The sequence below is a fragment of the Actinia tenebrosa genome, unplaced genomic scaffold (genome assembly GCF_029948245.1).
Source record: "Actinia tenebrosa isolate PJP-AT-01 unplaced genomic scaffold, QUT_ActTen_1.0 PGA_scaffold0__85_contigs__length_37466705, whole genome shotgun sequence".
Lineage (NCBI taxonomy): Eukaryota > Metazoa > Cnidaria > Anthozoa > Actiniaria > Actiniidae > Actinia > Actinia tenebrosa.
In genome coordinates, this window is record NW_028292569.1 from 3,064,845 (window position 1) to 3,092,450 (window position 27,606).

Genomic DNA, 27,606 nt, shown 5'->3' on the forward strand with positions numbered 1-27,606 from the left:
CCATGGTTTTGAGCGATTTTGGGTGTTTTTCACACCTTTTCAAGTTTTGGCTGTATTTTGAAAGCAAACGAAGAAAGACGACCGTGGTTATTCTAACTTCATTTTTGGCATCAAAATAACCACGGTTAGAAAAAAGACGTCCGTGGTTATAATTCTAGTTCCATTTTTGGCCTTGAAGTAACCACGATAAGAAAAAAGACGACTGTGGTTATTTTGGGTTCATTTTTGGCGTGGAAATAACCACGGTAAGAAAAAAGACGACCGTGATTACTTTGGCTTCATTTTTGGCTTCATTTTTGGCTTCATTTTTGGCTTCATTTTTGGCTTCATTTTTGGCTTCATTTTTGCCTTCGAAATAACCAAGGTAAGAAAAAAGACGACCGTGATTATTTTGGCTTCATTTTTGGCGTGGAAATAACCACGGTAAGAAAAAAGACGACCGTGGTTATTTGGGCTTCATTTTTGGCGTGGAAATAACCACGGTAAGAAAAAAGACGACCGTGGTTATTTGGGCTTCATTTTTGGCGTGGAAATAACCACGGTAAGAAAAAAGACGACCGTGGTTATTTGGGCTTCATTTTTGGCCTTGAAGTAACCACGATAAGAAAAAAGACGACTGTGGTTATTTTGGGTTCATTTTTGGCGTGGAAATAACCACGGTAAGAAAAAAGACGACCGTGATTATTTTGGCTTCATTTTTGGCTTCATTTTTGGCTTCATTTTTGGCTTCATTTTTGGCTTCATTTTTGGCTTCATTTTTGGCTTCATTTTTGCCTTCGAAATAACCAAGGTAAGAAAAAAGACGACCGTGATTATTTTGGCTTCATTTTTGGCGTGGAAATAACCACGGTAAGAAAAAAGACGACCGTGATTATTTTGGCTTCATTTTTGGCGTGGAAATAACCACGGTAAGAAAAAAGACGACCGTGGTTATTTGGGCTTCATTTTTGGCGTGGAAATAACCACGGTAAGAAAAAAGACGACCGTGGTTATTTGGGCTTCATTTTTGGCGTGGAAATAACCACGGTTAGAAAAAAGACGACCGTGGTAATTTGGTCTTCATTTTTTGCGTGGAAATAACCACGGTAAGAAAAAGGACGACCGTGGTTATTTTAGCTTCATTTTCGGCTCCCCAATAACCAAGGCAAATATAAAATAGAACCTTCATTTTAATAACCATGGTTTTATTTTATCCTTACCTTGGTTATTGGGGAGCCGAAAATGAAGCTAAAATAACGTGGGTATATTTTATCTTTACGCTTGTTATTTGGGAGCCGAAAATGAAGCTAAAATAACCAAGGTTCTATTTTATCCTTTACTTGGTTATTCGGGAGCCGAAAATGGATATTTTTCGCACCATTTTCAAAATTATAGTCGAGGTATTCCTGTGTGAAAGGTTTTATGCACTGGAATGGATCTGGGCTTGATGAAAAAAGCGTGAAAAGTGGTCAACACGTACCAAAACCATGAATGGGTTATAGTCCACTCTAAATGAATGCATGCAGAATGATAAAGGATTTAAATAGAACAAAATCTGTATATATATATATATATATATATATATATATATATATATATATATATATATATATATATATATATATATATATATATATATATATATATATATATATATACTTATTTCAATAAAGTTAGTCATCAAAAACCTAGAAAGCTGTGATCGCTGAAAATCATGGGGAAATATTTCATATTCAACAAGTAAAGCTTTTTGACACAAACTGCAGCAGTTGAGGATGCTCAGAGGAGGTGAACTTGTAACTTGAAGATCTCAAGTCCATCAACAGTTATTAAGCGGTTGAAACATGTAAAATGTAACTACCCATAATCCATGTCGGTCTCAGCTTTGTAGCTTTTCAGGCGACTATTTTTATTGAAATAAGTGTATATTGCATCTTTAATGAAACATTTTGTATTTTATAATTATGGGTTATTCTTTGGTTTGGATTGAAAAGATCCATGGTATAGGGATTTAAATGAAGTAATCCAATAGGACATTTGCATGATGGCATCATTGATCTCAACTACCAGAATCCCTTGCACACTGTTTTTGTTTATTAGCGCCAATTGTCATATTATTGTCATGAGACAATACAAATTTGAATAAGAAAAAAAAATCGCAAAGTATTCTGGTAGTGGGATTCAAATGAAGCCATCATGTAAATGTCCGATATTGTAGGAAAATTACGATGCTAATCTAAAAACCGTGGGCAATGTATTAGAAAGCCAATTGTGATTGGTCAAAGAAACTGTAAAAATGTATTTTAAAATGAATTTGGCATTAGTCCCATATCCGATGCCTTCCAATACTAATGATATTTCAAAACATTGTTAACGAAGAAAGGTGGGGGGGAGTTAGATGGGCCACGGTGAGAACTTTCGTGTTAATAAGATTCGTATATTTGACATTGATTGCAAACGAGAATAATAAAAAAAGGATGACAGATCAAGTAAATGAAATTTATTTTCCAGGAACCTAATTTCCAGTTGAGAACTTTCGTGTCAATAAGATTTGTATATTTTACATTGATTGCAAATGAGAATGATAAAAAAAGGATGAGTGATTGAGTAAATGAAATTTATTTTCCAGACATCTAAGGTGTATATGTGATTGACGTTCCAATAGAAATATTTAAAAGTTTCAATGTTAGCTGGGGTTCAAATATTGTAGAACTAATAAGGAAGAAGCATGGAAAAGTGTTAACTGATTAGCAAGATGTAGTAAAATCAAGCATTTGTAAGTTAGACAGGATTCCGCTTGTAGTCCTCACAGGTTTATGATCTGGTTTTGACTGTTACTGGAATAGAGGCTGCCACTATGAGGGAGAAAAGAGACAATGCATATAAGTATGTATGACAATATAATAATTAGCAATTAGTCCTTCAAGCCCGAATTGGTATGAGGGCTAGAGGACTAATAATTGTTTTAGTCAAATCCAACTAAAATTAAGTAAGTGAAATATATAGATGCAAACAAGTTATAAATTAAAGTTAAATTTTTTAACTCTCAAAGCTGGCACATTTCGCTACTAGTAGGGTCTTTAGAACTTATAGCCTACTAGTAGCTCATCCAATCAGATAGACTACTAGTTGAATTTGACTAATATGATGCTTAACCCCACTAGATGAACCATTAATGAACACTTGTTGAATTTATTCCATGTTTAGGTAAAGTGATTTGTTACCTGTCTTTGTAGTTATTTGTAAGCCCACAATCATCATCTTTATTTTCATATTGTTGCTGATCATCTGGCTGTTCATATCCTTCATGGCTGTGTACTACATCACATGCTTGATGTACGATACAGCAGTAGATAGCAGAAATCGTAAACAACAGACCAAGTGCTCCAAATACTAATCCAAGGGTTCGTCGGGTAGAAAGGTCCAAGCCCAGAAAACCACAGTTGTATCCTTCTGAAAACAAAGTTGAATCATAAAACATTTGTATGTTACAGTAACTCTTGGTGTGTTGAGGTGTTCCTGAGGGGGAGGGGATGCATTCATCTTAAGCACTTCTGACAAGGGAGGGGATATGAGCATTCCAAAGGCGAAGGGGTGCATTATGTTTTTATTTATTTATTTATTTAATTTATTCAATAATTTTCATCATGATAAATAATAGTAACATAAAGAAGCTAAAAAACATGGTGAGGGACATACAACAGAGCAAGGCTCCAAATTAAGTGTGCCCAACAATAAAAGAGATATAATAAAAAAAAAAAAAAAAAAAAAAAGAAATGAGTAAAACATTACCTGTTGAGTTCCATGCATTTGACCAGAAGATGACACACCTACACTCCTCCTTTATGCCGTCACTATTGACAGCAGTGATATTCACCATGTACTGAGTACTTGGTATCAGGTCTCGTAGTTCAGTTGACCCGCTGATGTATTGAACATAATACCTTTTGTACTCCCATATGGGCGAATCAAGCCGACGTATCTTCACTATCAACTTGACAGAATCAAAAATACCATGCCCACGTACCAGCCAAGACATGAAGGTAGACTGGGAGAATGTTTCATTTCTGATCCAAATGGATGGAATTGTGGAGAAACGGGAATCTACAAACAAAGTTTAGTCACCCTTTACACTCATTTTCATTATTAAGTGACCCACACAATTGAGTAGCTATAATTTGAGTCATCTGGGTTTTTGGTTTAATAAATTTTGATTGATGGCAGCTAAAAATCTAGACCTGTTGGGCTCAGTTGCGGTTTATCAAAATAGGTGTTCTTAATCACCAAAACCTAACTGTAAATTGTAGGTATGTAAGGCACACACACAGTATGTAAGACAGAGAGATACAGGACAGGCAGGCAGACAGGAAAGGCAGGCAGACAGGTAGATAGACAAGCAGGAAGGCAGACAGACAGACAGACATATGGGCAAGCAGTCAGGCAAAGAGAATGCCAATTTAAGTACAATTTAAAAAAAAAGATTTAAGCTTAGCTTCCTTACCCTTATTGATGATGAGAGTCATTGTTAGTGATGCTGTCTGGTTGTCAGGGGTAACTACATTACATTTATACACTCCTTCATCAGCATTATTCCTGGGATGTGAGATATGGAATGTACCAGTTTGAACATTTTTGATAGGTTTGTCATCCTTGTACCACAGAACTTTTGTCCATGTCATTGGTTTAATCAGGCAAAAATGACACTTCAGATCAATAGGTGTATTTTCTTGTGAGATGAGTACTGGGGATGATGCTAGCCAATGAACATTTCCTGGGGGTCATAAGATGTTGTAAGATGAAACACATAAAACAATCTCTGTTTAAACCTTGCATGAGGTTGTATGTCTTGGATTTTGTTGCATACATCCCATACAAATGAGAAGTAAAAAAATATGAAAAGAAATGAAATGTTAAAAGGAAAAGAACAGATAAAAACACATATTGAAAATAATTTTGAATACAACCATCCACCCATCCACAACCATTCCTGCATCCATCCATCCATCCATGTATGCATGCATGCATGCATCCATTGATAATTCATTCATCCCATTTTTTAATCCATTTATTAAAAATGGGATAAATGAATCATCAAATGAATGGATGTGTGGATGGATAGGTGGATGCATGGGTGGATGATATGTAAGGATGGGTGGGTAAATGGATATATGGTTGGATGATATGTAGGGATGGGTAGGTAAAAGGATGTATGGTTGGATGATATGTAGGGATGGGTGGGTAAATGGATGTATGGTTGGATGATATGTAGGGATGGGTAGGTAAATGGATGTATGGTTGGATGATATGTAGGGATGGGTGGGTAATGGTGTATGGTTGGATGATATGTAGGGATGGGTGGGTAAATGATGACTGAGGAATGGACGAGTGAATAAAAGTACAAATGTAGAAGCAAAAAACAAAAACATCATAAACAACAACAACAATAACAAAAAACCCAACAGATAAACAACGGACGATAAATAATACGTGAAGGAATATAAGCTTAAGCTTATGAGATTAGATGTATTTACAAACAAACTCACCTTCCTCTTGTTTTCGCGAAGAATTGTTCAGAGCATTCACCTCACATACTTTAGGTACAAAAGCATGAGTATGTGCAGTGTCGTTAGGTTGTACAGTGGTCAGTTCTTTGTAAGGTGTGGTGAAACGTGGCGAAGTTTCAACACTACTTGATGTTGGGCGAAGTGTCGTTGATGTTGAACGAGCCTTGGTTGTTACAGCAGCTTCTAGTACAAAGAAGATTCAATAAACAAGCTCAATACGTTTAAAAAGAGTAAAAAAAGATTTACCTCCTTGAATCAATTGACAGGACAAGAGAAGCGCGAAAAACGAAAAATTGGCGAAAACCAACGCCCTTCTCATAACTTTCTTGTTCGCCAAAGCAATTCTCGTAACTTCTCCTATCTACTGTCCATTCTTTCCTGTTGGGTTAACCAAATACTTGAAGAAATAATTGGTTTAAATTAGAAATAATAGGTAAATAACTGACGTAATAGATAAGAGAAAAGCAGAGCAACTTTTCGCATCCGCCATGTTGGATTTTACCCAATAAGCTTTGCGAGCAGGCACTGATGACGCAATAAATTTGAAAATTGCACTATTGCACACAGGTAGCACTATTATCCCCAGTGGCACTATCCTATCAATTTGGATTTTTGTTCATACTTTTGATTTGAGATTAAAAACTAGTTAGTTCTATCTTTTAGCTGAATGGATCAAATCTACATACCAGATTATGTTCGAAAAATATGAAAATTTGCAAAGTTTAATTTGCAAAACGGGTCCCACATGGAAAGGAATGACCATGGATGTTTACTCATCATCAAAGAAAACTACATACCAGGTCTGCTGGTTATAGCAAGGGGTTAATCTTTTACGGTCTAGGGGCCGACTAACCTCTCCCTTAGGCTTTTGCCGAGCTTCCTGATCAGTCAGTAATTCCTCCCGGGATAGCGGTGTTGGAGTCGAAATCTCCAGCGTAGCCGTAAGTCCATACGACGGTTCAGCACTCGATGTCTGGAAGTATGGTCCTGGTTATTTAAATCAATAAAGAAAAATAATACCCCAAAACAATTTCCTAATAGGAAAAATTGCGTCGTTTTGAATTCGTTATATAATTTGTTAGAATCTTTATTCCCTTAGCTTTTAAGGGGAGGGATGTCCTAATCATGGGCTGTTGGTTCTCATAAGCCAATTTCATGAAAATCCTTAGTCACCATGCTTTCTTCCCATTAAGCGTTTCAGGCTAGCTCCTCGTTTTGTGCATTTCGAAAACTGTGCGTCGCGCAAACAACAGCATTGTTAGAGAACTATATATGAAGGAAGTAGCTTTGGTAAGCTGCTAAAAGGTAACAAAAAAATTTCGCGCACTGAACATCGTTTCATTTGAAGTTGAATAGCGAACGTTGCTCTGATTACCACCCTGCGCGCAACGGATATTTTCTTAATGATTTTTATGATTGTATGAAGTAATCTACTTTTGTTGCGCGCCAAGTGGTAATTAGGAACATTGGCGCATAACTTAAGGTGGCGAAAAAAGTTGCAAGATTCTTTTGCCTCTATTAATGCACTGTAATTCCCAAGGTGTTTCTGCGCTGAGTCAATCATAAAGTCAAGACCAGTTTGTCCACCTATCACATTGTTAGAAAAAGGAAATCATTTTAGCGTCATCCTTGCATGTATATCATTCCTCCAAGTTGAAATGTTCTTCAATGAAATGTTCGTTAGATCAATGCAATCACTCATTCTTTATTTCTTCGATAGTAACACTTCTAACACGAAATCCATTAAAGCTAGGCATTAAACAGAACCAAAACAAGTTTGTTTCACGCACCTAAACGTGAGACAACCAAAATTCTTACTTAACGATAACAGTGCGATGAAAAACCATGCTCTCAAGCCTTGTTTGTATAAGCAACACACATGGAATTGCAAGCAAAATTATTTAAACGTTTGCATTTACCTTTGCATTTGCGTTGCTCTTGTAAACCAGAATTTTTGTAAAAGTTGTGACGTATTCCTAAAAAGTGTAATATAATTTCTCCAAAAAAAAAAAAACAAAAAAAACTCCGAAAAACAGCAGTTGGAAATGTTTTTTTTTTATTGGACACGAATGACGTAACACTTCGGCCACAGCTCTTTGTGCATTGTGGGTCAAGAAATGAAAGACTTAAACACTAACCGAACAAAAATGAGCTATCAACTCGTGCGCTGACACATGGATATATCGTATTAATAACGAATGAAACAACAAACAAACAATAAGAAAATGGCTTTTCAAGTCGCACTTTTTTCAAACTGATCCTATATTCATTAACTTCTATAATAATCAAATAAATTCAAATTGTATTTCAACCATATACTAAATCTAGCCTGTGAATGTATTTTTTCGTGTTGTAAAAAAAGAAGGCTCAAAAACGTATAAACAGTATTGTCGGATATAGACGTGAACAAGAAGAGTAATACATTGGAAATATCAAAAGCTGATTTAACGTTATTCCAGCTCTGTAAAAGCTGTTGCAGAAAGTCTGAATTAAACTTTTAATTGAAAAGAAAATTTCCATTGTAAGATAAGTATTAAGATAATCATTTCGCTTATTGAGAAATTATTATAGAAAATCCGAGGAAGGGAAAGAATTAAATTCATGGAGCCGCGCATGCGTAGAACGGTCGAGAAGGCTCCTAATTTTTTCTAGTACCCAGGACTTCTCGAGGCGACGGCGAGTGACCTGGGTACGAATGCTCCTCATTGCATCATTTATGATTATCAAAGGCTAATATTATCCATTCAAATAACAATTAGTTTAGCACGCAAGCTTAGCATCAGCAGCCTTAAATATAAGGAGTGCAGCATGGCACAGATTTGCTTCAATTACAACAGGATTTAGTCCTTATTCCTATTCATATATAAAATATATTCTTCTGTACAAAAATTATGTCCTGAAATCGCATCTAAACTAATTTAAATAGTTTGGTGTACGTAGCTTGATGAAGGCTGGGACATCGCGGGAGGATGTGACTGTATGGGCTCCTGGGACACGCTGGGTACCTGACAAAAGAACCATGTGATTGGTTATCACGATTATTGGCATCATTGCTGCATTATCTATTTATAGAACAAAGTCTATGAAAAATCCAAGATTTTCCATTAGGGGTACTTCTTTACCAACCACAGCAATTCATTTCTTCTTTTACTTTTTACTTCCGCTAAGAACGATACATCTCACAAATAAACCGCCAGGGGAGAGGGGGGAATGAGACTCAAATCCACTCTACCACCCTCCCATAAACTCTTGATTATTGATGTTAACGTATTTTAAAAAAGGCAGTAGCTTAAAATGGGTAAGAAACAGTACTCACTGTGTAGAGTTTAAATGACTTGTAAGTCTCCATCAATTCTTCCATGGTGTACTGCAATGAGGAAAATGAGAAGATAATTCAGTGAAACACCGATGACAAACTCAGAATGGTGTAGACTGACCAAGGGAATAGGACTACAGGGGTTAGTTAAAAGTTGGAAGATAGAAAAATTAGTAGAGTGAAGGCAATTAACCTGTGAAATAAAAAATAACTAGTCAACGTGTAATAGTCAAATACACACAAACTAAAACAATGAAATTAGAGTCTACTCACGTGTATTAGTCTAATATCTTATTTCACGGGTTTAATGACTTTACTCTATAGCCTGGTTCACACGAGCAACGCAAACGCAAGAAAACTACACGTGTGAACTACAGTAACACAAACGCAAACGCAAACGCAAACGCAAACGCAAGGAATGGAAAATTTTCCATTTTCTTGTGCTTGCGTTTGCGTTTGCGTTTTTAACGTGTGAACCGGAGAAAACGCAAACGCAAGCACAAACGCAAGACGTGGTTCACACGAGCAACGCAAACGCAAACGCAAACGCAAGGAAAATACGTGTGAACTATAAACAATCGCTACTGCGCATGCGTATCTTAATTTATTTGCATTTGCGTTGTACGTGTGAACACTGCTTGCGTTTGCGTTTGCGCTTGCGTTTGCGTTTGCGTTGCTTGTGTGAACCAGGCTTATTATGGCTGAAACTACGGTTTAATTCAAACTTGAACTTTTGCCATCAGCGGTCATAGAGTTCCCTGCCCCTATTTACATCAATTGGTCGTTGCGAGAGGACGCAACAACCTAAGACTCCAAGACAAACTTCATATTTATTTTCAGGCCAACTGATTAAGATTATTATAATACACTCAACAAAATTACTCAGTTCTGATTGGACAAGAGGAGTACAATTAAATCCCAAATTGTACTCTGTAGAGTCCCAAATTTTTTTGAGCGTATTATAAACAAAAAATCGCACAATCTTCTCGTACAATTCGGAATTTATAGATACTCGTGATGCTTTGAAAGTTCTCAAATTGAACTTGCCTAAAGGCTCGTCCAATTTTGAAAACTTTCAAAACATCACTTGTATCTATGAATTCCGAATTGTACTCGAGATCGTGCGACTTCCTATACTAATAACAACACTTACTTGATTCAATACAGAAAATCCCTCCAAGGTACTACTAGTCTTTCTTGCACAATCTTGGCAGTAGACTTGATGTTTTCGGTTATTTGTTACGAACACAAAAAGAAGGTTGAAAACCTCGACCTGAGTGTCAAACAAAATAACAAAACTAAAAATCAAGGTTTCATTTCCCTCTCTTTCCATTTAACTTCGGTTTTCCTTTCATTTTTCTCTCTTTCTATTTCATAACCCTCTTTTGTTTTGTTTCTAATTCCCTCTCTTTTGCTTTTACTTCAGTTTTCTTTTTATTCCTTGCGAACAAACGCCAGTTTTTGTTGCGTTCAAAGATAATCGATCTGAATTTTTTCTTTCCTTTAAACTCTCTTTTTTCTTTCCTTCTATTCGTTGCAGCACTCCTCAATCACACGTGCGAGATCGTAAAATTTGCCGTCGAGACGAAGTAGGTTTTGGTGGTGGAGATCAATCAAAACGTTTCCATAACTTTCTATTGTGTTTTTTCACTTTGTTATAGAAACACCTGAATAGACCTTTTTGGCCTGGGCGCAATGCTTTCCCATTTCAGACCACGCGTCATTCCCTAAAGCGTCATTTATTCGTTTATCGGCTGTGCATTCATGAGAAGACACGTGAATATGGATACAACTCAAACAAAGAATTATATTTTCAGGAGAATGAGACGTGGTCTGAAATGGAATAAACATTGACGTCCACCGAACCGAAATCTTATTTTGTCGCGATAGAAATTGTACGGTTTCGCGCGTGATTGAGAAGCCCTGTAACGCTCTTGGTAAAAGTCATAGCAATAGGGACCACGTATACTTACTTCGCATTGAATACAGTAATGTGGTGCCTCGTCTGGTCGTCTGCCGTGCCACTGTACTTCAATGTTAGAACGCTTCAAGTTATCGAGCGTAATTTGACAATACTTTAATGTCCTCTCAAGGATCACCCTGCAAAAAAAAGAAGAAAAAATTAATAATAATGAAATAACCAAGATGGAACGATGCAATTTACAACAACTGCAATGATATTTACAGGATTCGATGTCACGAATACTAGAAGGAAGACGACAGATACAATGACAGCAACAACAAAAATGAAATAACCAAGATGGAACAATGCAATTAGATGCAATGAATATTAGAAGGAAGACGACAGATACAATGACAGCAACAACGCAGACGATGAAAACTAAGACAACAATACTTTAGTCATATTTAGGAATGGACCAATAGACAATTGAGAAGTTGGAGTGTGGCGTAAATCCCCCAAAATATATCGAGCACTTTTCCTACGAAAGAAATATCTCCTTTCAGTAAAAAAAGAAAAAAAAAAAAAAAAAAAAAAAAATCAGAGCAAACACACGAAAAAAGTGCGTGGAGGGATTGTTACAAAAAAATAAATATCGTGCACCATCAATTCTTGCAACCCCCCCCCCCCCCCCTCCTCAATTATCTAATAAGCCTGAAGCGAGATGACGTTTTACCCCCGTTTCTAGACCATAATCCTTTTCACATTGCTTTTGTTCTTTAATTATGACTACTGTTCTAGTATTCTCTAAGGAATCAAAAATTTTAATATGAAAGAATTTAAAAAACTATTATGGTATAGAGTCGGGGGTAAAACGTCATCTCGCTTCAGGCTTATTGTCCTTCCATTAACATGTAAAGACTATGCTTGAATGTATCCAAACACATCTGACAGCTTTTATATGTACTTACCTGATGTGTTCATATAATCTTTTATCTGATACTCGAATGTTCCTAGCAAGGTTCCAAGTCATGTGAATCATTGCGACGATGGACTTTTCACCTAAACGATTAAGAAAATGTTTAGTGCCTTCTGGAAACATGATTGACAGATAGAGGTTTTGAACCATCACGTGATAGCAGCCATGTTAAATGGCAGTCACAATACAATCGTTTTACATAAGAAAGAATTCAATTCCCGAGAGCAAAGGGATGTTTAATGTTATGCCATCTAACCACAGGCAGCCCAAGGTGTATTATGGACGTGGCATGTGACGAAAAACCTCTAACTAAATATCGATCCAATACGTAGACCAAAAGTGCCATCATAACCTCCCTTCTATCTAGAAAAGCCCGTTAAGGTGACGATATGGTCACGTATAGGACGCGTTTCTTTTTTCTCCCAAGGAGCACCACCCTATCGGACAAGTCACCTAGCATATCTTCATGTAAACGTTGCATGTGGATTCTGATGTCTTACCTTGAAGTTTATTCCATTCGTATCTCTCTACAGCAGCATTAAAGACGTGTGCTATAAAAAAGTTGATATGACATGAAAGACTGATGAGACATCAAGTTACACTAATAATTAATAATAATAATAATAATGATAATAATAATTTATTGAATTTGTATAGCGCAAATCTCAATTGGGGTATTTTCATTTGCGCTGAAAGAAATTCATTTATACTGGAAGAAATCAAGGTTGATATTTACCTGAGATTGGACCGACATTCCAAGCAATGTTATTACACCACCCCTATAATAAACACACCAAGAAAATAATGTGTTACAACTGAAACATGCTGGTGAGAGGAATATATAGAACATAGATGTGTTATTCCTGGTAGGGGTCGGTAGTTGATAGATATTTTTCTCTGAGGTAATAAAATATATTATACTCACTAATGCTTGCACCCAGTGAACAACACCTGGGTTAAGCCAAACCAGATCCCCTGGTCTTTGAATAAACCTATACACAGGTACACGTTCCTCATAGAGCTCTTCTAAAACCGGCCACCATGAACCTGAGAATAACAGCGTTAAAAAGGGTAACGAGTTTAAGTTTTTGGTAATTTCAGGATAATAGGCAATGTGCAGGGGCGGATCCAGGGATTTTAGAAGGGGGGTGACTATTACAAAGGTTTTACCAGGAATTCAAGGAAAAGGGGGGTGACTGTTACTAACAATATACCGGGAAATGTGAGCAAAAGGGGTGTGACTAGTCACCTATATTACTCCCCCTAGATCTGCCCCTGATGTGCATCCCTTTGCATGAAATGGGGAAACAGAAGATATCACCATATTGGCTGACATATGACGAAAAAACGTTTAAACAGGAAAGGAAGTTACATTCATGGTTATTTCAAGATATTAAATCAGAATAAAAATACTAAAGATATAGCACCCATGTTAGATAGTAATATGACAAAGAACCTAAGATCAAATCGTTTGTCTAAGCCAATCAAAGTGGTAAAGACATCTCATGAATCCAAAGAATATTAGTTAGGGTCAGTTTTTACTTACCAGTCAGAAAATTGATTCCATGCCTTTAAGTAAAAAGAAAGAATAGACAAATTAGACTTGAGATGTTTTGATGTGCATTCAGAGCATCACTTAGGGGTTAGGATGGTAGCTATTACAGTTGCAATAGAGTAGACATCAAAAGTAGAACTCTCTCCCATTTCCTTCTCGGTAGACACACAATCAAACCCCCCTTCTGGATATTTCAGCCGCACCTCCATAAGAGTGAAAGAATGGGATTTCTATACAAGTGCAAGGATACTTACTTCTCACATAGATTGTGTATAACTCCCCAGTATTCGCTAGGAGTTGCAAACCATTCACAGTCACCGGGTCCAATGTTCATATTAACTGCACATAAACAGTTGTTCTCTTGGTGACCTACAGACAAATGCATCCATTCATATAGATAATAAATATAAAATATGATGATAGTATAAGGGATATCACATGAACAGCCATACAACAATACACTGTAAAATATTTACAACACTCCTACAGAAAGGGGTTCAAACTTACAATAGCCAAGTTTTACATAAGATTTCAGGATGGTACAGGTAATCTTTTATGGACTAATGGGGTATCAGATGCAACAGTTTCTCACTGTGTACAAGGCGTAGGTAGACTGGTACTATATTATTACATATTTTCTTGGTGATTTGTAGTCTAATGCATCCACAGAAATGGCAGACCTTTTTCAGTGGGGGATGGGAGGGGGGCACTAGGATATTTTTTGGGAACACATTTTCAACTGGGGCCGGGAGAGAGAAAGAATAAAGAATTTATTTTTTCATACATAACTCCAACTAAGACAAATTCTCATAAAATTAAGATTATATTCTCGTACAACTCCCCTTGCTCTGCTGTCCCTATTCATAATAATACTAATAATAATAATTATATAAATTTCACTATTAGTTAAGTCTAGAGACTAACAAGAACAATGACTAACCTGGTGTCCTTGATCCTGGGATTTTCATGTACAGTTGAACAGAATTCATGCCCAGTATGGTATGGCCAAAATGGCTGAGCAGATTGTTAGGGGCAACAACCTGAAAGACAATGACAGTAAGAAAGATCATGCTTTATCTTGATTTAATTCTCATGAAGTGAATCACAGCTGAATGAATTCTCAAACTTGGGAGAATAATTATTTTACATGAAAGCATAGATTATTGCATGTGGGTGGAGGGTGGTATTAATTGGGCATTGCTGTCATGCTGTTCCAAGCCTGAATGTGCACCCATTTCCACTTTGATACTTTGACAGAAGACCCCACCCCACAGGGAATTTAGCTGTCCCTCTCTCTTCCCTTGCCATGCTCACAGTACATACCCTGATAAATTGTGGTAGCTTGTTGAGCTCTTGAAGTTGATCTTTCCATCTAAGGACAAACACAATACGTTTGTAGTGAGTGGTATATTATTCTCTTTATCAATGAATACACCAAATTGAAAACAAATTATTGGGTTCAAAGGGTTCAAATTAATCATCGAAGCTAAGACCAAGGAACATTCTGCGTACTCAATACCTGGGCATTTGGAAAGTGTTTGCATACAGACACATGTGTGAAGAGTGAAAAAATGCTTTGTTTCGTAATTTAAATTAATTTTTGAGGGCTGCAAAACTGAACTATGCAATTTAATATTATCATCATTCACTAACAACTGTTTACTAACAACACACTTTGGTCTTAGCTACCAATGATTGCACTTTTCAACCAGACAATGTTTTATCAATTTGGTGTATACAGTGTGAAACAAGAAATAACAAGTAACAAAACTAGGAGATTATAAAGTGATGTCAAAATACAAACAAAAAGTAAAGTTTAGTTACTTACTTTCTTTCATCTGACAAGTCTACATTTGTTCCAAACTTGATCCACTTGAATTTGAATCCTCTGGAATTCTTCTTGCTAAAAGTGATAATGATAATAGGTGATGTGATTATCATTGACTATTAGTAGTATTGGGTTAGGTTGATAAATGACTAACCTTCTAGAGCTGGATGAAGAGTCGCTGTCTGATTGGATCGGCTCCTTACTTTTTGTTATCCTCTCCTCTTCTTCCTAAAAGCAATTTCATTTAATCATTCATTCATTTATTCCTTCACTCGATGTAAATATAACAAGCGCCTTTGATTCTATCTTGTCTAAAGCTTGTATTACCATTTAAGGTAACAAAAGGTTATGGTATTAATGGGAACAAAGATTAAAAATGAAATACCTTTAGAGATTCCTGGAAAGTGTTAGCTTGATACTGGGCATATTTTGCTATCGTAGTGTATGATCTGTGAATGACATAATAGTAATACCAAGTTCTTATATAGTTCATTATGCATGCATTTCAACATTCTACAATCTAGGTGGCTTAAGGGATTTTGAGGGCTGCCATGCAGCTTACAATCACGAGAAGTGATAGGATATCATTAAAAACAATCCCGAATCCAACAGGAATACGATGTAGAATCAGGAGAGAATCCCCTACTCTTATGAGAATTAGTCTAACAGGTTCTTTAATGTATCAAAAATACTGGTTAATGAAGGGTTGAGGGACAAAGCCTATGGTTTAACATTCTTTTCCAAGGAGACTTGAAGGTCTATTTATTTGCAGCCATGTAATTATAAAATAATTTAAAGTGATTGTCACTCTAAATTAACTGTCAAGTTGTAAGGGAAGCAATAGATGGAGTGCATGCAAAACTAGACGAGACTAAGTGAAGGTATCATTTTATTGTAAGGTTATTTTCATAACTGACCTACTGCTCTCGCAGAGCCATACTTTCTTTTCCCCTTGAGGGTCCCAGTTCTCATCAGATGCTTGTTGCCTCTGCAAAATAACACATGTCTTATAAATTAACTATACCGTCATGTACTAACTTCAATTTGTAGATCAATAGAGGTTTATTGCATGACGTGGCAACAGTCATGTTAGATGGCAGGAAAATACAATCGTTTTACATAAGAAAGAATTCAATTCCCAAGGGCAAAGGGATTTTATTGTTCTGTCATCTAACCACAGGCAGTCCAAGCTGTGTAATTGGTGTGTGCATGTGATGGACAGTGCAAAACTGCTATTGGTTCCTGCTAACCCTAAGGCACTGGACTGTATGCTTCAATTCAATAATCCTTATAAGCTATTCTGACCTGCATTCTGACTTCAAGTTGATGGTCTCCGTTGCACTCGACTAGGGTCTTAGTGGAGTATAGGTTAAGATCTGAATAAACATGACATAAACATAATATTATATAAAATATCAAAAATAAAAACTCAAAGGCAAAGCACTGTATTAACATGTTAACCTGATTAACCTGTCTGGCCAGGACTGGGATTTGTCTGCTCAAACCTTTGCCGTGTTGGTCAATTTGACCAGTAACTTTAGCCAGAAATGAGATAAAGTATGACCAAGGTAAATCTAATTTTGGCCTGTGATCATGACCCGTGACAAATCAGCCGTTGTTTTAAGCCCTGTCATCATTAGATGGGTATAATGATGAAGAATATGATATGCCTACCTAGTTTAAGCGCATTTGCCAGACCTCTGATAACTGTAACAGGTTGTGATGGTGATAGCGCAAAATTCTGTAGTGCCTGGGAATATGCATCCCTTTTGTTTTCAACCTATGGGATGAGAAAATGGAAATCATTTAACACTACCCAAGGAAATGGTCTCTTTTCTGTCAACATTTAGACAACTACACTAGAGTGAAGGCATTTAACCTGCGAAACGAAAAATGTTTGTCAACTTGTAATAGTCAAATAGACAATAAAGACAACAATGGAATTAGGGTCTACTAAAGTGTATTAGTCTAACATCTATAACAGGTTTAGTGAATTCACTACAATACATGTAAACAAAATTTATTACAGTTCATAGTTTCAACAACAGCATTGGATTTTGACATGGTTTTTACATACACTCATCTACTTGGTGTGATGACATAGATAAGGACTAGAGGGTACTAATGGTGACTAGTGTGCTCAGTACAACAAGCAATTAAGAATGAAATTTAAACACTTTGAAAAGAGTTTGAAATTGTATTCTGCTGTTCAAGATGCATGGTTTTCATTAACTGGGCCGAGGGAAATGCTCCAGTAACTGGAAAAATTCTCCATTATTAAGCAAGTTATTAAACTATTAATGGTAGTTTAAACTACCAATAATAGCTTAATAATAACTTGTAAGATGTTCACTTGGTCCCCAGGACTCTCCAGCAGTTCATGATTTTCTCCTATTATTTCAAAACTAATGAAAACCCTGCAAATAGTATTCCTTTATCAGAGTAAAAGAATGACTAACATTCAAAACACCAGTAGGATTGCAAACTTTTTTATAGTTCATTTAAGTTACATTTTAAGTACTTGCCATGGTATATATCATGGTTTGAACAAAAGAATTATAAAATAACACCAAGAAAGTTTTAACTTACAGATATGCTTGGTGTAGGAGGAGAGAGTTTGTCTGTTGGTAGTGGAGGATGAGGTTGCTTTGGAGGACTTGGAATAGCTGTCGCATCATAAAGAAGTGACACCTTAGGGACTTGAAAGGCAGATGGCCCAATACCAGAAGTAAGGGGAGACTTGGACAAGGATGGTGAAGCCATAGCAATCATTGGCGGAGATATTAATGATGGTGATAATAAAGACTGCTTAGAGCTTGGTGACAAACTACAAGCATTTACTGTCAATGGTTGAGTAAGGTTTGGAGAGAATGAGACACTCGTAGAAAATTTTTGCGTGGGAGAAGAAACGTATGTCGGAGAAGAAAATGATGATGAAGAATACTCATTGGTTGAGCCACCACCACTTCCTAAAGTTGGGTTATCGGATCTTGTCAGTGCATCAGGTAAACTTGATGTGCCTTCACTAGACGTAACGCTAGTATTAGATGTCAAACCTTCCATTGGTGAAGGAAGAACTTCGGAGGAGTGACGTGATGAATTTGAAACACTCTGTGCTGTTAATAACATAGAATTCGATTGTCCCAATGAACTAGAAATATCTGATGCTCTACTAGATGCTGAAGACAACAGAGGGTCTGAACTCAATGATGTAAGAGCCACTGTTTCTGCTCCAGTTACTGGCCCATTCTGCTGGCCAATTCCTTGAGATTCTAATCCTAGTCGGCCATTTGAATTATTTACAAAATTTTGTTGTTGTTGTGGGTGGTGACCATTTATTCCATTACTGGTATTCACATCAAGTTCTGTGTTTCCATTGTGCATTGTAAAATTATTACCATTGCTTGATGGTGGTAAAGAAGTCTGTCCCTGAAAAATAGGCGGCTGCTTTTGATCTACAACTGGTTGCAAACCTTTGTTTATTTCTGGTGGTTTTGGTTCTTGGGGTTGTACATGGTTATTCATTAATAGTGTGTTTCTGTCAGGCTGCAACTGCTGGTGCTGTAGTTGCTGTTGCTGTAGCTGCTGCTGTGTATAAAGAAGCTGTAAGCTCTGTGAAGTTGTTAAGGATGACTGTCCTGACTGTACCATTTTAGCCTGAAATAAAACCAGGCATAGCAAAATGTAATACTGCACCTATTTTAGATTCTTTTTATGTACCCTTTATATATATGTATATATATACGACTGCACTACTGCTTGAGTGCTGCAAAACATAATGGATGGTTGGATAGATGGAAAATAAGAAAGGAAGGAAGGAAGGAAGGAAGGAAGCAAGGAAGGAAGGAAGGAAGCAAGGAAGAAAGCAAGGAAGGAAGGAAGGAAGCAAGGAAGGAAGCAAGGAAGCAAGCAAGGAAGCAAGCAAGGAAGGAAGCAAGGAAGCAAGCAATCAAGGAAGGAAGGATGTAAAGATAGATAGTCTGATGGATTGCTGGTTAAATGGATAGATTGATAGATGGATAAATAGGTGGGAGGATGGATGGATAGGTGGGTGGGTAGATGGATGGATGGGTGGGTATTGGTGGGGGTAGATGGGTAGTTCAGTCTAAACTTAATACTTTTGTCATATACCTGTACATTCCTCATTGTCCTTGTCGTAAGCTCTGCAGGTATGGGTAACTTCCATGCTTCACCAACTGAAGGAATATTCCTTTTGAAAAAAAAAATTTCACAATACAACAATCAACATCAGTGTCAGTGTCAAAACAAAAGTTTCCATTTACTGTGGTTTTCTATATTCTGTGAACTCAGACATTTCAACGGCTTGTTGTGAAATTGATTTTTACTACCACCAGTCATAAATATAAAAGGAACCAACTGATTATCTTTGATTGACGGCAGCAAAAAAAAAAAAAAATTTCAGGGTGCAGCTTGTGTTTGCAGAAATCAAAAATCCCCGTTGCATAAAAATAAAATTCATTACTCAAGAAATAAACCAACATGACATAGGAAATGTCTTTTTTTTACAGAACAGTAATATCAAAAATATACAGAAACCTAATCTTACTTTTTGACATTAGGTGCTGATTTTGCAGCCATGGCTTGCTTTGCCTGAAGTGCCTTAATCCTTGCATCTATTGCCAAGTCTGTAGCTCCTGTAACAAGATTTATAAAATACATTAAGGCAATTTGAGTTTGGGATTATGAGTTTGTAAACTGAGGCAAGGCTATCATTCAAATGAAGTTCAGAAAAGGTGACATTTCTAGGAAATAACCATACCTAGCTGCAACACAGGTAGTGGAATTTATATCTCCTATGCTAAGGAGTTCTACAAAAAAAATCCCTCCCATACCCCCAGGAAATCTTAGGGAAACTTCAATCTGCCTGTATGGCGGTTGTCAGCATTAAGATATACATAGATTAACTTAAAACATTATAACACCAATTGTAATACAAACAAAGGATAGTATTTTCTATTATAATCATACCATATTTTTTAGCTGCACTGTAACACATTATAGCATCACTATGAAAGAGAAAAAGAAAGGGACTTCAACAAGATGGTTTCTGAGAATGAAAAGAGATTTAACAACAACAACAACAAACAAAGAGTTCTAAATACCCTGGTTGATCACATGCTTCATATAGAATCCCAAGGTCTGTCCAGGCGGCTACATGCATGGGGTCTAGTTGGATGGCACAAACATATGCTTGGAGTGCATCCATTGGTTGATTCTGCTGCTGATACAGCACCCTAACGAACACCATGACATAAGAAGGATTAATGATGACAATGTCAGAACTTTTAATAAAAGGTGGATACCGGAGGTTTATTGCCAGATACTTCACCTTAAACTGCAGGCTATTTTGACAAAAAATTAATTTATTGCCAAATATAGTTATATAAAAACACCAGTGGATTCAGCCCCCTACTTTTTAGGACTAACTGCCTACTTCAAATACACTATATTGTTGAAAGATCTGAATGTGAATCATGGGTAATATGACCAAAATCCCCAAACTGTGCAGTAGGCCCAAGTTATGATTGCCCTGCTTATTTTAATTGATAATTTCAAACATTCCATGTGTATTCTTTAGTATGCTGACATTTTGGCTCCATTTTGATCACATACATGTGAACCTATAAATGAAAATGGGTGCAAAAATCATACAAAAGTGGCCTGGCTGTCATAACAAATCTCAGGTTCACAGTTTGGTGATTTTCATAGTACATGCTCATATGGAGAAAGGGTCAACGTAAAGTGCATGTCTTTGAATATCTCAAAATGCTATAAGGATGGATAGATGGATAATGAAAATGAAAAGCAAACTTTTTAAGCTTAATTACCCTATAGAACACCAAGTATCAGCATTGGCTTCTGATTTGTCAATAGCATGTCGATAAGATGTGAAAGCGTCATGTACCTTGCCCTGCATAGCATAACACCTGATGGAAGAAAAAGATGTAAATATCTTATTATAAATTAATTTTTCCAAGCTGTTTTATAGTTTTCATGCATTTTTAGGGTTGTGTACTTCTTTCAAGAAATATTAATACACCCTTGATCAAAATAATATCTATAATAATAATAATAATATCCTTTTGGACCATGAGTCATTCTCTTGACTAACATCTATTAGTTTTCTGATAATGCTTGACAAAATATCTTATACATACTAAAAAAAGTACAAATTTCTACTCATAATATGTAGCCTGAAATAAAAACTAAAGACGTGAATTGATGTGCTCTAAATCAGAGCCATTTTCACCCAAAAGGGGGTACCCCCTTAATTTGAGGATCATAACATAGCATCAATATCCTTGAGGACTATACTAATGCATAGCTTTAGCATACCTTCCAATCAAATACCATGTTGAACCATTACTAGGGTCTGTTTCTATGGCCTTTCGTAATAACTGCACAGCTTTCTGCATCCTACTTGCTCTATCCCCAAGGTGTTCCTTGTTATAGTACATCCAGCCTGTAGAAAACACAAGATTAACTCAGATAATAACCAGAGGATCCCTGTGGGAATAAAAACATACTCTAGAAGTATCCCAGTTCCAGGGGGGTACTTTTGCCCATTTAGGGTAGGGATGTGCCGCTGAGCCCTCTGAGCCCTGACCCTGTTCCAGAGTAAAATCGCTGAAATTCATACCCTGTTCCAGAGCAAGATCGCTGAAAACCATACTCTGTTCCGGTATTGTGAAAATAGATACCCTGTTCCAGAGAGGAGAAAGCATGATTTCATATACCCTGTTCCAGAGTAGAATTGCTGAAAACCATACCCTGTTTGGTGGGATGTACCCGTATAGCGAATATAGGAGAGTACCCCACTGGGCCCAGTTCTATGTAAGATTTCAAAGATGCTCGAGTGGCTTCATACTATAAATGTTGCAGATGCAGACAATGAAAATGAGGCATTCTTGGGTAGTGTTCATATTAAGAAACCTTTAGAACCCATAGAGTTATGGTCAATTTCTAAAACTTTTGAAAAATGTTTTTTTCTGAAGTGAGCTATATTTCTTCAAAAAGTCATAACCTTGGATCTGAATGAAAAGAAACTTCAAAGTATTTCTTTATTAATATAATTTCAAACTTATTATATGTGTTTTCCATAGCATGCATAAGGCCTGAAAAAGGCCTCATTTTCGAATCTAAGCACGCAATACTTTTGACAGCGCTTGTGCATCTTAAAAAAGATCGATTTAGATAATTGCTTGATTTTAACAATTGAGTCCTGTGGTGTGGTTTTAGAGAGGTGAAAGAGGGAGATTGAAGGAGCTTTTTTTCTTTCCCTCTTTTAATCTCCTCTCTCCCCCTCCCTTTTGTTCTTTTCTTCACAAATTCCACAGGAATCCCATAAGTTGCCTGTATTGGTATTAAAATCATTGTAATGTTCAAGCATTCATTTACCTAGCTGTTTGTAAGCATTGGCTTTAATACCATTAGACACCCCAGGTGAGTTGATAAGAGTTTCATACATCTCTTGTGCCTCTTGGCACTTGTTTTGCATCTCAAATAGATGACCAAGATGAAAATGAACTGAAAAACAAATCAAAAGAGATATATAAAACATGTCTCTATAAACAGGTACACAGAATCCAAAGATAAATAAAACATGTCTCTATAAATAGGTAATCACAGAATCCAAAGACACAACAGGGACCTTAAGGCAAGGCCTAATGATGTGTATGTCAATGGCTGGACATGATGGCCAGCCCTTTTAAAATGACCAATCAATGTGACTGGCCTAAGAAGTGTTTGGGCTGGAGAAGTATCAATTTTGACTGGATAGTGTCTGTTTACTGGTCATTATTTTTAGTCCAGTACTGGCAGCAAGGGCTGAAATTTTTTAATGGAGTACATCTTGACATACTTTCTTCTTTCGATAAGGAGCAAGGATTGGAATCCATTAATGCCATGTGAAAATGCTGCAAATAAACACACACAAAAAAACTATTAGACCCCACAAGCTTTAAGCTTTAATCATTACCGTGGAAAAATAAAGGTACTCTATTCTATTCTATTCTAAGTAAATATCATAAAAGATACTAAAGAATGGGAACACACAAGACATGAATGACAACAGAATAAAGAAAGGCAATACCATTATAAAAATGTGAAATCTGATAGACACTTCATCTTAAAGCCACACTCATTAATAAACTCATTGAAAAGATTATTCAAGTTTTTGGTACCTCAGACACCACCAACAACAGTCTTTTAGAAGACTAAAACACTTATACAGATGATTACACTCAATATACTCAAACCTAATCTACATTGGACATTTCAGACCACTTCACGTACTCTCTTAAAAAAAAGATTCTTTGTTCAAGTTTCATCAATATTCAAGTATCAAAGAAATGACACTCAAGGGAATGACAAATGATCTGAAATGGGAAAACAGTGGATTTGACCTAGCTATTATTTACCAAGTTTATCTACCTTTATACTGGCTTCATAATTATTCTGGGCTTTATATATGATAGCCAATCTTAAATGAACTTCATTGGAGCAGCTGAATCCAGGATCTAAGTAAAGCACTTGTTGAAAGACTTTTGTTGCCCTGTGAACAATAATGAATTCTACTTGATTTTTTTTTACTTGATTTATTTATTTATTTTTTTTGTTGAGTTTTTTTGTTGATTTTTTTTGTTGATTTTGTTGATTAAAAAAATTTTTTTTAAATTTAATTTTTTGATTTGAGAGCTGATTATTAACACAGATAGTCTAAACATTATGTTTAAATGCAAGCCACTTATACATTATTCTAAAATTAAAAAATATAATACAAAATGTAGCTTTACATGTTCCATGTGTAAACTGGAATACAGATTTAAGTTTACATACCACTGGTAAGCAGAGAAATTGAAATAGACCAAGCCAATACCATATAAAAATGGTGCGTCCTGGAAAAACGAAATATAGATTGGGTTATCACATTGTATCACATCTTTTTATTATAATAATAATAATGATGATAATGATAATAATAATAATAACAATAATAATAATAATAGATTTGAGTAGTATTCAAACTCAATCTATAACTTTAGCAATCATAAACAAACAAGAAATCGTAAGATAATTGGATTATGGTATTAGTTTCACAAATTGTGTTAACAGTCAAAACAGTAATAGAAAAACATAATATATCTGTGTAATTTAATGAATCTATTTATATAGATGTCTAAAAAATAAATTGATATCATTTCTTGTTTAACAGAAGCACTCGAAAACACAAACTAAGTTAAACTAAATAAATTCAATCATAATTTCAATTTGTTTTGAAAGAGAAACATGATTTAAAGCCTTGGGTAGAATAATAGGAAAAAACGTTTTGACCCTGGATCTTATTACAAGAAAATAATGTCCTCCAAAATAGAGATGAAATTCTCATTATGAATTCCAATATCAAACAACCTTTAAAAGAAATATAGTTTAAGAGTTTAGGTATTTTCCCCTTAAGCTATGAGTAGGATGATATAATAAACAAAACAGAGAATTTTTAAATGAAACTAGAAAATTGGGTAATAATGAAAGTTATTTAAATATCAGAGAGGGGATTTTCCCTGAGTACTGGTAGAAGGTTAGGTGATTTTATGTCCAACTAAGTTTTCTTACTTGGAATGAGCAAAAGTTAGCTGTAGTAGTTTTCTTCATTAAACAAGGCTTTTAAATAAGTCAGATTTCTAAGTTTTAATTATTAATGTGATTATGACCTAAGGCTTTCTTTGTCTAGGGATGATGAAAGTCAAGGTCTTGCGAGGAATCAAAGTTTTAGCAGAGCAGCTCAATTATGTAAGATCTTTTTGATGGTGACAAATGTTTAATTGATTCTTGGAATGCTGATTTATGACAATTCAAATAGATTCAGCTGAAACTTATAAAAAAGGGGAATTACAGATTCTAGTTCATATTGATAAGGAAAAAGTACCTTGTCCAATATACAGAAAAAATATAATTCAAGGAGTCTTTTTTTTGAATAAGGTTCCTTAGTTTAGCTTGGTTTTTGTTGGGTTTCTTAGTATTAAAGTATTTTATGTAAGGATCTGTGTTCCAAAGCTTTAAACTGAAGAGGTTTGAACACAGCATCAGCTAGGCCACCCTCTGAAAATCCATAAAACATCACTGTTACAAGTAAATTATTCCTTGACTAATGCATTTAAAACAAAAATGAAAACAGTCATACCTTCCAATAATCTACATTAGGTAAGTTGTAAAACTTCTGGTAAGCAGACAAAGCTAAGAGGATAAAAAGAAAAGAAAACTGTATTAAAGTGGTGGAAGCCATTGTGATGCTGTGATAGATGGAGGGGCCAAAGTAATATTAAACACACGTTAAAGTGATTTCATTTGAACCAAAAAAAGATTTACATTCGTACACTGTAAAATAAAGTTCATGAAAAGACCTCAAGGTTGAGTTTTAAAGGAAAAAAGGTCAGGTTTCGTTGCTTTAAGTTTGTTACCAACCTTTAGGTAAATCTTCAGTAAGTAAGTGAAGATGACCAAGCTTGCTGAAGATCGCTGGATGGGCTGATTTTCCTTTTTCCTGCAACTCTTTCTCAAAATAAACCACACCCTACCAAGTGGAAATGCAGTGTTAACGATTAAATCTGGGTCAGGGGATAGACGTTCCGATCTCAAATCCACGGCGGTAATTATAAACATCATACACTATTACAAATGTCTGCCATCTTATGTCACTCACCCACACCAAACTTTGCTAGAGTTTGGTAAAAATCGAGGGCTTTACACCAAAACTTAGCTCCTACCTTTAATAATAACGATCTGTGGTTTAGATTTGGTAGAGATGGGTCACCAATCGGATCGTGCTGTCGTAGAAAGCCATACAACCGGCTTAAAAACAAAGTAGAAAGATTTGTTGGTGAGCCCAAATTCAACTTCATCTACACAAGCTAAAAGCGCTGTCTGTGCATTCTCCTCACCTATCGTAGTTGGCCAACAACTCTTTTTCCCGATCGCTTAAGATCTCCACTTGGGAAACCATTGAGCATATTAACCTCCAAGTCTTCTAACTTTAAAAAATACCCTTTTCTCAGCACACAAATTTGTGTCAAAGAAGAATTTTCAAGCCAACACAAAAACAAAAGACCAGCTAGCCAGTAGTGGACACCGAACTTGAGCCGCTTCTTTCACGGCTTCTAGCTCCCTAACACGCCCGTCCAGAACATTGTAGATAAAACTGCACTTTAGCTTCAATTCTTCGCTTCCGACATACAGCAGAATTTCAGGTTTCAGTCGTAAATATCATTGTAATTCAGGGTATTTTTCGATCCCACCGGAGGGGTATAACAACACGCTTCACGCTCAAACACATAGCCAATCCCATAGACCAATCATATCACGCCGTCAAGTCACGTGCAGGATTCCAATAGTTGACGATAGCAAGATGCAAATGAACCATACCCTTGTTGTTTACCGCGACCAGCTGACTAATTTTCTCTATCAGATATTTCTTCCTCGAAGCTAGCTTTTCTAAGTAGCATAATATTTCTAACTTGAATTTTGGTTCAAATTTAATCTTCAATGAATAAACCTGAGTTTTATTGCCATGTGTATCGAATCAATAACATTCGGCGCGAAATTGAAAGCGTTGTCAGCACGGTCCTATAAATTTTTTTAAGGACTTGTTGCATGTATTTTGTCGCCATCTGTTATTTTTATCTCTTTGGCATTTAATATAACAATTTTTCTTTCTTCTTAACCAAAACTATGATTTGAACTTCGGAAGAATAAATTTGAAACTGCTACCTAGACTCATAGTATATGCAGCGTATCTTATATAAATAAACAGTTTCATTTTCCATGTCTAAACCATTTCTTATTTACTTCTTATATTTTAGACGAGGTCTAAGCTAGGTTATACCCCAATAATTTACTTACTAGTACACCGTTTCCGCCACAAGTCTGTCTTTCAGCTAACAACAAACCTTCCGTGCTTTCCCTAGTTATCTTGTTTACAGAGAATATTTTAACCATTCAGCCGTTGCGACAGGATTTCCACCAATCCTGAGACATTTGTTATTGCTATTGTTGATAAAAGATAATTCGCTGAAATCGGGGAAAAAAAATTGATTTCTGACTCACGCAACAACCTTGCAACTTTCTCAGCTCACACCGCCTCATTTATTTATACATTTCCGTGACAGGCGAAGTGAGCAACGTGACAAATAGCACGTCTTCTCCGATTGGAAAGTGCAATCATCTTAAAACGAGAATTATTATCACTGATAAATTTGTTTTGTAAGAACGAAAGATTGATGGAAAAGAAAGGGAGAAAAAAAGCTATTTTTTTCAATTCGTGACCCCAAGATTGTCAGGCCCCCAATCATAACATTATACTAGGCGATCAATAATATATCTCACAGGAGGAGTCTATGATACTGATTCATTAATAAATCAGACTTGGGGGTCGGTTTTATTTGACATGAAAACGGGAAAAAGAAAGTTAA

General features: G+C 36.1%; 2 protein-coding genes across 4 annotated transcripts; both read right to left on the minus strand.

Moving 5' to 3' along the window:
* Positions 1–2,493: 2,493 nt before the first annotated feature.
* Positions 2,494–5,958, minus strand: LOC116291797 (uncharacterized). 2 transcript variants are annotated; one of them, XM_089025989.1, is made up of 5 exons: positions 5,523–5,958; positions 4,481–4,750; positions 3,772–4,083; positions 3,204–3,429; positions 2,494–2,834 (listed from the first exon to the last, which is right to left on the minus strand). In XM_089025989.1, exons 2-5 carry the CDS (start codon positions 4,656–4,658, stop codon positions 2,786–2,788), a joined length of 765 nt encoding a protein of 254 aa, XP_088882115.1. In that variant the 5' UTR covers positions 4,659–4,750; positions 5,523–5,958; the 3' UTR covers positions 2,494–2,785. The 2 variants fall into 2 exon arrangements, with proteins under 2 accessions (XP_088882115.1, XP_088882114.1); XM_089025988.1 differs by having other exon boundaries at positions 3,204–3,432.
* Positions 5,959–7,228: 1,270 nt separating this feature from the next.
* LOC116291785 (lysine-specific demethylase 6A) lies at positions 7,229–26,691 on the minus strand. Of its 2 annotated transcripts, none has more exons than XM_031698995.2 (33): positions 26,080–26,691; positions 25,906–25,990; positions 25,604–25,712; positions 25,323–25,375; positions 23,981–24,039; positions 23,576–23,696; positions 23,004–23,058; positions 22,541–22,669; positions 21,479–21,605; positions 20,971–21,069; positions 20,245–20,376; positions 20,111–20,148; positions 19,689–19,776; positions 19,253–19,331; positions 17,711–18,763; positions 16,796–16,901; positions 16,427–16,497; positions 16,039–16,109; positions 15,507–15,570; positions 15,276–15,349; positions 15,122–15,196; positions 14,617–14,665; positions 14,234–14,333; positions 13,548–13,662; positions 13,285–13,307; positions 12,664–12,785; positions 12,475–12,517; positions 12,239–12,289; positions 11,731–11,821; positions 10,833–10,959; positions 10,013–10,132; positions 8,860–8,910; positions 7,229–8,548 (listed from the first exon to the last, which is right to left on the minus strand). In XM_031698995.2, exons 1-33 carry the CDS (start codon positions 26,139–26,141, stop codon positions 8,462–8,464), a joined length of 3,729 nt encoding a protein of 1,242 aa, XP_031554855.2. In that variant the 5' UTR covers positions 26,142–26,691; the 3' UTR covers positions 7,229–8,461. The 2 variants fall into 2 exon arrangements, with proteins under 2 accessions (XP_031554855.2, XP_031554854.2); XM_031698994.2 differs by having other exon boundaries at positions 17,711–18,778; positions 26,080–26,690.
* Positions 26,692–27,606: the final 915 nt, after the last annotated feature.

Bases quoted from the DNA above. Each gene is read 5' to 3' on its own strand.
- LOC116291797 (XM_089025988.1), bottom strand. From the start codon at position 4,658: ATGACATGGACAAAAGTTCTGTGGTACAAGGATGACAAACCTATCAAA. The intron at 4,084-4,480 runs GTAAGGAAGCTA...CTTTGTTTGTAG, and splicing joins GACTCTCATCATCAATAAGG to ATTCCCGTTTCTCCACAATT. The intron at 3,433-3,771 runs GTAATGTTTTAC...CTTTGTTTTCAG, and splicing joins AAATGCATGGAACTCAACAG to AAGGATACAACTGTGGTTTT.
- LOC116291785 (XM_031698994.2), bottom strand. From the start codon at position 26,141: ATGGTTTCCCAAGTGGAGATCTTAAGCGATCGGGAAAAAGAGTTGTTG. The intron at 14,334-14,616 runs GTATGTACTGTG...ATTGTCTTTCAG, and splicing joins AGCTACCACAATTTATCAGG to GTTGTTGCCCCTAACAATCT. The intron at 13,663-14,233 runs GTTAGTCATTGT...ATTTGTCTGTAG, and splicing joins CCCAGGATCAAGGACACCAG to GTCACCAAGAGAACAACTGT.